Below are 9233 nucleotides of genomic sequence, written 5' to 3' on the forward strand. Positions count from 1 at the left end.
TTGCCCTGAACTGCTTACTTATTCACCTTTAAACACAGCGTAAACACTCAAATGTTATAAAGACGAATGTAAAGAATGTATCAATCCTGCATATGGTGGCGAAAGGATATTTCATTTGAGGCAGCGGTACACAGGTAATACGGATAAAAATGTGATGCATACCCAGCACATAGTACTTGTGTCATGTGACTACCATATGACTACAACACACCCAATAATATAGCCTACATTGCCTATAGTCACACATAGTAATTCTGCTGGCAAATTTTTTTACAATATGCACACATACACATAGTCACACAAATATTCCAAAATAACCTACCTTTTTAAAATAGGATAAAAGCTGGAGCTGGTGTATCCTCAATCTTTTTGCTGTTTTTTGTCTTCCTCTCAGCTCCTACTGAAAAATAAAGACACTTGCCGTCCAAAGGTTGCAGGACTTGCATTAATGACATACCTCTGGCCCATGCCCTTAAGACAGATGTTAATGAGTAACTTGTTTGGCATCCAGTTCTCCCCCTTTTTTTTATTTTCAATTACTACTCCAATTGTAAGAGAATGTAAAACCGTTTATAATGTTTGCGACTCCTGCAACTTTAATGTAATGAGCTGGGGGGAAATTATTTGCATCATTTATCCTGTCAAAATAGAGGACAGATTGAAAATTCAGTGAATAAAGTGTCACAATTGTTGCATCTGTGCCCAAAGGTCAGATAGTGGCACTGTGATCACATAATAATGTGCATGTGAAACAAAGGCACCAAAACACATGATGTGTATGCAAGGAGGGCAACCGCAGCAAATCCCAATTTGTTTTGGGGGGTTTACAGAAAAACGGTTTACATTGCTTCCCTTCTAAATTGATAGGTGTAGGTCATACATGTGTTTTAACTCGACTCTAACATGATTCATCAACTCAATTATCCATAACTTTCTTTGCCAGACTTCTACTTAAAGTAGAAGTGCAGAAGGCTTCAACTAAAACTAGAACATGTGACAATATGACACCAGTTTAAGCTGCCCTTCATTGGCTCAATTCAGACTTTAAAGGGATCATTCAGTATTTTTTGTGTAGTTTTTTCATGTGTAGTTTGGCCATTTATTACTACGCCAACTCACGCCCTTGCAGTTCAGCGTACACTATATTGGCAAAAGTATTGGCTCACCTGCCTTGATTCGCATATGAATTTATCCCATACTTAAAGCTGGGGTTTGTGATTTCTGATTGGTCAAAAAGAACATGAGCTGTACACTTTGACCAATCAGAGTGAGGCTCCGATTCTCTGTTCTTATTGGCTGTTGGGACTGTCCATTCACTTTGGCACGACTTTGTTGGTGTAGAGCGTGTCAGGGAGGGACCATAGGGGAGGGACCAAAGAGAACAAGTTGAGGTGTTTGGATTCGAATCTCTATCCCAACTGCCATTTTCTCCCCAAATCCTCCACCCCAGCTTTAATCCATAGGGTTTAATATGACGTCGGTCCATCCTTTGCACATTATAACTATATATATAAAATATATCTTCCAGGAAGGCTTTCCACAAGGTTTAGGAGTGTGTTAATGGGAATTTTTGACCATTCTTCAAGAAGCACCTTTGTGAGATCACACATTGATGTTGGACGAGAAGGCCTGGCTTTCAGTCTCTGCTCTATTTCATCCCAAAGGTGTTCTATCGGGTTGAGGTCAGGACTCTGTGCAGGCCAGTCAAGTTCACCCAAACCAAACTCTCTCATCCATGTCTTTATGGACCTTGCTTTGTGCACTGGTGCATTGTCATGTTGGAATAGGAAGGGCCCATCCCCAAACTGTTCCCAAATGAACAGTTTGGAATTGTTAAAAATATTTTGGTATCCTGAAGCGCTATCCACTCAATAAATACACTATATTGGCAAAAGTATTGGCTCAATTATTTGGATGGGTGAGTGAATACTTTTGGCAATAGTAGTGTATTATCTGTTTGGCAGCACCTGGATATTGTTATTTTACTTTGGTATATTTTGTACATGATGAATCTAATACATTTCTGTCCGTCCTGGGAGAGGGATCTGCGGCTCTTCCAGAGGTTCTTCAGTGCAGTTTCAGCAGAGGGGGATGTGTCTACATTTGCAGAGCCTGCAGTTAAACATATTACATACAAAACATATTAACTACATATGATTTTTAGTATTGAATAACTCTATAATCATAAATCAAAACAAAATGATTTTGAGGCACTTGGAACCGAACCTAAGACTAGAGTGTTTTAAAATAAAACCGTGGGCCCTGCTGGAAACAACTACAGTGAAAAAGTTACTTTTCAGGTAGCTTTTTAATGTTTTCAAACCATTTAACAGGGATCCAATTATCCTGTGAGGAAAGTTTGTTTATTCAGTTATGACAATATACCTTCGAAATGTTTCACTTCTCTGACACATCCAAAGTGACATACTTTACAGAGTGTGGAGCTCCTTTGTATTTATTTTACTTCATTTACTTTGTTCTTTTAAAACCCCTCAAAATGACGATTATGCATTGACTATCCCCTTCAAACACAAGGATTGTAACAAGACTTTTATGTGAGAAAATGTTTGCTTCAAAGTCATTTATTCAAAGTTCACAGTTATCCTTCAAATAAGCACTGCTTTCTTTCGCTCTATCAGCATCAGGACTGAATCCCTTTCATCTGTAATGAATGAAGGGAATGTGCTGAAGTTACTGACAGATGGAGGAGGAGTGGGTAAATCAATACTATTAATGTTTCAATTGGACTCACTCCATCACTGCAAAGAGCTCCAAACCATTATTGAACGTTGCTCTCAATTGGGCTCTAAACATTTTGATGAACCCATTTCACTTTGAGCCCTCTGCAGCCTGTTCAGTGATTATTGAAGAGATTTAAGCTGTGACTTTTCAGTCCATCTTCTATTCCACTGATATTCAGTTCAACCAAGTTTGAATAGTGCTAAACCTACACAAACGCTTTTCCCCATTTTGAAGTTTCATAAATCCCTTAAGCAATAGCTTGTGCAAAACATCACCTGTTAATTTCAGGTATTATTGTGCACCTGACACTAAATCTGCAGAGAATGTGATGCTAAGCTTTGAATTATTTTTCCAATGACTTCATTATAATTGAACTGATACTATTTCTACCCTTTCTACCCTGTCAGACTGCTTAAATCATTTTACAGCATTTTGTATGAGCACTTTTTTCACATGTGTACTGTGTCTGTATGTCTCCCTCTTGAATCCATTCAATTCACTCTGAAAAGGTCGCTGAAGGGTCATAATGGACAGTTTTGATAAGCTCATATTGCGAACCATTTCCCTTCTATTTCATTCTCAGTACACAATCCAATACCAAGGGTGAGGAGAGTACTCCAAGCCTGGCATTATGAAAATGTATCCAATTGATCAACATGGCCCATTACCAGACATATCCGCATAGCTTGAAGCACAATAGTAGCTGATGGAGGTTCGAAAGAAAACACACATCCAAGGGTTAAATCTATTATAGCTTTTCTCAACATGCTCAAGTGCCGTACATGGAACCAAGCAAACATTCCTTTTTTGCTTATAAAGGTTGGATGTGTTTACTTCACACCAAGCAAATATCAGCTTGGCATTGGAGATGCTCTTTAAAAAGTTTTCTCTGGAAAACATGTTTGTGTTAAGAAACTTTATAATGGAACCAATGGAAAAAAAGGAAAGGCATAATAGAGGCATTTTACCGATGCTCTTTCAAGAACTGCGTAAATAAACCACAACGTACTTCACGGAGTGCATTTGAAAAAACATCAAAAAGCATGGCGAACACAGAAAGTCCCCCACATAAACATTTGGCCAGCTGTTGTTTGTGTACATTTAGGAACACACAATGTGTTATATTTTAATTTTTTGCAGAACATTTATCCATAGAGAATTACAAGTGACATTAACATAAAAGACTGAGGTCAGTTTCCATCGAACAGTTACGCAAGAGACATTTCAACACAAACACAAAACCAGACATTTTGCATGAATTTCAAAGCCTAAGCCACATTTACGAGTTACAAGAAAGGGCACTTTTCTCCCTCTTCAAGTGTTTCGAAGGCATTGACCTAGAGACAGAGCAGTGTGTGTTATTTGGTCAAAAATAAATTCTGCTTTGTCATCTCTTATGTACGCCTTTTTACATGCATAAAAAATCAGGACTATTTAGAGAAAAGTTAAAAGGCTGGTGGAGTATTCTATGACATAATGAACGTTCAGAAATGGCATATTGCCATTTACTGTGCAAGGTGTTTTGATGTGAAATAGTTATTTGACCAATGAGAAGTAAGTCTATTATTTGTTGCTCACTGAAATGCAATATAGATACTTTGACGTTATCCAAGTCTGTAGTAAAACAATACTCAACATGCCATAATGTAACCTTTTTGGTCATAATTGGTCCACCTGTCCATACAAGCTGTGAAGATATTTTTTTTTTGCCATTTTAATGTAACAGATGGACGACAAAATCCATAGTCTTCCTTCTGTGCAAAAATGCATACAGTTTTTATAAGAAGCTTCAGAAACCTGAGTTAGACAAATCAAGTGGCGATCTTCCAAAGTTACAGTGTATGAAAAATAATCAGCAAGGAGACACTGTATGAAGGTTCAACTCCGGCTTCAACTCTGTGCTTAAAACCCTCCAATAAAAAAGGTGAAACACCAAAAGAATATCTTTCTACAAAAAGATACCGTTTGATGCATTCAGTTACAGCTCTGACAGGATCACAACCTGGTACTTTTCACACCGTCACACCTGCCCACTGTCCAGGAGGTGCTTCCTCTGACCAAGAGCACAGCCATGAGTTTGTCACAAGAAATGAATGAGCTGCCAGGGGATGTTAAGGTGACAGACTGGGATGTGCTCCCATGAAAGTATGACGGACTGCACCACCAAAAACATCACTCTCTGTGAAGAAAACAAAAGCACCATCCCCTTCTGGGCTTTGTCGTGTTTCCCAATGAATAACCCCTGGATTTACCTGTGGCTGGAGGGAGGCTACAAAACTAAAATAAAAAGAAGTAGGCAGAGACAAATTCATGCAGTGGGCGTGAACTATGAGTGAGGTACGGGGAAGGGCAGGGACTTGAGTTCAAAGCGTGGGCTGGCAGCTCCAAGCAAACCCCTCAAAGTCTCTTAACAACCTCCTATACATACTAATCCTGCTATGCTATGACAGGGAGGTCCTTCCTGCAAGCTGCCCCCCCCCCCCCCCCCTTACCTGTCCCCGTGCAAGCTGTTCCCTTGGGGTAAGGTAATGGAGGACAGGATGTGAAGCCTCACGCTTCCCCATTTAGTTAATTCCGATAATTCCCAATTTTGAATATTCCCAAAATTCCAGAGCGAAAGTTCCCGTGGAAAGTTTCCGGAAATTTACCGGAAACTTTCCACCCCTTTGCAAACCAACAAATAACCAAGGCTGTATGTACAGTTTTACCACACTGTTGATCCTCCACACAAATCCTTCGGTCATTCCGTAAAATACATTACAGTGTCACTGCCCGCACTCCGCTGGCCTCTCGGTGCGTCAGGCTCTTTCTCCAGCTATTAGCCCCATCTTCAGCATCTTCACTGGATGCACACAAAACTGTGCTCCGGAAAGTATGCTGGACTGCAACACTTGAGTTTTTATAAGGTCAAGCGGTCCCTTCAAAGCATGTCAAGTGCTCACTTCCAAACAGCACTTAGTTATACAGTTCAAAAGGAGGAGATACATGTGACACAGCAAGACGTTCATCAAGGCTTTTTTCGGAGCACTCATAGTGTGAGCGGAATGGTTCATTCTGTTTTTCAGCAGTTCAGCAGTAAGTATTATGTAATATTTACTCCATCATTCACAACCATTACAAATCCATTGCACACCACATTATGTCAGCTACAGTTCCCAGTGTCTTAAGCCTCCCCCTCCTTGCCACACCTCTATATTCAATGGCTCTGTTGACCTGTTGGATTGCTGGTCCCATTTTCATAAAAACATGTTTTAAATCAAGTCTCCCATATGCCTACGAGGGACTCTCCACTTTGACGCTGGTGACGTTGGCTGTGAAACACCTCTGGAACAGGAGCTCGGGGTCGGGCGGCTGGTTGACACAGTCCAGCTTCCTGCTCATGAAGTGTTTCTTGAATCCCTGTGGACCATTGGCACAGGGGGCTATGGCATTGCTGGATCTCTCGCTGGGTTGTCCGCCTGAGGAAGCACACAGACAAATGATGGGGCCAAATCAAAACTTGAAAAATGCCGCTGATTACAGAGGTTTTTTTTTTTTGTTACAGTAAATTGAAGGCTTCCGTAGGGATCTTCCCTCGAATCAATTAGTTATATCGTCACTGTTTATTCACACTAAGCCTTCACAGACAAACACACACACACACACACACACACACACACACACACACACACACACACACACACACAATCACACACACGCAGGGCCGACGGATTGCGGGGGAAAGTGCGACAGTCACGGGGGGGCCCAAGGCAGAGGGGGGCCCATCAGAATTTTTTATTTTTTTTTATTTTTAACAAGCTGAATGTGGGGCCCCGATCTTCGAAAGCCCTGAACAATGCCATTCCAAAAAAAGAAATAATTGACTGGCTCATGATAGGCCCCTGACCCTTGCAAGGAGATCAGGGGCCTGCGCATGACTAAGGCATGTGTGCGGGAGAGTAAGCAGGAGCAAGCAATTGTAATTCTTCTTCACGGCAACACTTTCCTTGCAAATTAAACAGACACATTTCCCCTTAGAGCCGGCCCAAGCCTCCAAGCAGAATTTGATTAGGGGGCCCTCTCCAATGTTAGCGCTGCCCAAATCATTGACTATTGTTAGATGCCTTCAGACACCCAGTGTTTTCTGCTATTGCCTCCAATGTCCAGCTGGGTGAAAATAGTAGGCTGCTGAGTTCACGACCTTGCTAGGGGGTTCCGGGGGTATGCCCCCCCGGGAGATTTTTTTTAACTTTTTAAAGTGAAATGCATGAATCTGGTAGCCTGGCTCCGCCCGCCCGCCTACTTCCGGCCAAATTTTATTTTCCCTTCAGTAGTCAGTCTGGGTGTACAGCCCATTTCCCAGTTTTGTCGGAGATTCGACAGCCGGTCCAATCAGCGAACAGAGCGAGTGGCTGAGAACGATGACGTCGAAGTCACGCTCCAGTTTCAGTTGCCAGAAGCCGGCTCATGACACATGTGACGACCAAACGTTATGCGATTGGTTGGCTAATCCAGAGTGGCACTGGGCAGATCCAATAGTTTTAAACTTTAACAGACACCCGCCTCCATGAGTGAACGTTTGCCAATTACAGCACTGCCAGACCTTCTGTACAAATGAAATGAAGTACAATGGTCTGGTAGCACCAGGCTATGAATCTGGTGCACTTTGAGAGTAAAATCAAGAGGCTTAATCTGAAGAATTTTGTGTGAAAAAATTATTTGGAGACACTGTGTCAGATGAATTAGAAGCTATTGAAGAAGGACACATGGATTTTCCATAATAATATTAATTTAAAATAAAATATTATGCAGGGTCCTCTGGGATGGGCTTGGTGCTCGTTTTCTTTTATGAGACATATTTCTCTGTAATATAATGAATGCATTTAACTAAAAGGGCCATATTACATTATATTTTTTAAATATGCCGCGGGCCAATCAATCAGTTTTGACACCCCTGCACAAGTGGGTTAACTATAAAAAATTTAAATTAAAAATTAATATTAATATTATTAATCGGCCGCGGCCAGTGACCACCTTGACTAAGACATTTTCTGGGGGAAACACTGGTAAAAGTAATTATTTGGTCATTCCTCAAATAAATATATTGTGGAGTTGTCTGGCTCAGAGAGCCATGTGTATTGTAAGACCGCCTTTCAGGGGGCCCATCAGGACTTTTTGTATAGGGGCCCAGAATTTGGTGCTACGCCCCTGCACACACGCACACAGAGAAACAGAGAACACATACACTTACCTGGTGCTCTGAGGGGCAGGCCGTTGTCAAGACGACTGGGTTTGGTGGTGATGAAGAGGTAGCAGAGCACACATACAGTGATTAGAAAGGCAAGGAGGACCACCGCCGCAATGGACAGCCCAACCATAGCGCCGAGGCTGAGTTGGGAGAAGACAATATGATGTGAAGGATGGAAAAGAGAATACTGAACAGTCAAAAATGGATAGATACAACATATATAGGCCTAATGCAGTAAAGGGTGTTAGGGAATAGTATATTAAATCGAAGATGAATTAAAGAACTCCCCATACATATTGTTAGAAAAGTTTTTTAGAACAAAAGGTTGGAAGTGTGAATGGTGTTGTTACTGTAATGCTGGATTAATGCAATGATGATGAGAATTAGTGAGGTGTGAAAAACAAGCAGAGAGCAAGCACTCCACCTCCAACCCCCCTTGAAGCCTGAAGCTGAAGTATTTAGCTCGTGTTAAAAGACTGTGTCAAGCTGAATCACACCTGGACATTTATCTGACAAGTGAGTCGAGGTTGAGTGCATTTCTGACTGGTTGGAAATGTTGACAAAAAGCTGTACAATCCACAAAATATTTCTTATAAAAGGGAATAGAACACCTGTTGATTGTGAAGTGATTGCACAGCCTACTGCATTATAAGAATAAGTTATAACGAATTGCAAACAATTAGCCCAAGTGACAAAATAACTAGAACACCGCCCTAAAAATGAAAATAAAATTAATCGCTGTGAAATTGGCTTTTACCTCAGCCACCACATGTATCCGTACTCATAGGGGAAAAAGCTGTTGGGATCATCGCAGCAATACTTGACATCGTTAAATCCGCAGCAGTAGACAGCAGTGACAGCGTTCCCCGGTCTGGGGCAGGAGAAGCCGTCCACAAACACAGCGTCTGCGCTGAGGTAGCTGCTGCACTCTGCGCTCATGCTGCATGCAGTAAGGAGAATGGAAAGATAGAAGAAGAATACAAAAACAATGATTATCCCCAGAATAAAGTGTAAAAGAGGGATATCAGATGCGCGCTGTGGTATTAGACCCGTGGCGCGTTCAGTGTGTTGTTCTCCATCCTTGGTGTGTCTCTTACTCCTAAAGCAAAGAAGACACGGAGCTGGAAATGTTTTTAAGTACATCGAAGCCACCCCCCTTCCCTCTCCATCATCACACACACACACGCACAAGCACACACACACACACGCACACGCACACACACACACACATACCATCGCCTTACTCTAATTACTTGATCTGCTT

The 9233-nt window shown here is 41.6% G+C and overlaps 1 protein-coding gene across 1 annotated transcript; it reads right to left on the reverse strand.

Moving 5' to 3' along the window:
• Positions 1-6015: 6015 nt before the first annotated feature.
• LOC307255932 (protein shisa-like-2A) lies at positions 6016-8908 on the reverse strand (the record flags this gene model as incomplete). The annotated part of the gene is made up of 3 exons (XM_080034763.1): positions 6016-6200; positions 7973-8109; positions 8727-8908. The coding sequence occupies 3 exons, from the start codon at positions 8906-8908 to the stop codon at positions 6016-6018; spliced, it is 504 nt and encodes a 167-aa protein (XP_079890889.1).
• Between the last annotated feature and the right edge of the window lie 325 nt (positions 8909-9233).

Source organism: Ammodytes marinus (assembly GCF_949987685.1).
Source record: "Ammodytes marinus genome assembly, chromosome: 9".
NCBI classification, from domain to species: Eukaryota; Metazoa; Chordata; class Actinopteri; order Uranoscopiformes; family Ammodytidae; genus Ammodytes; species Ammodytes marinus.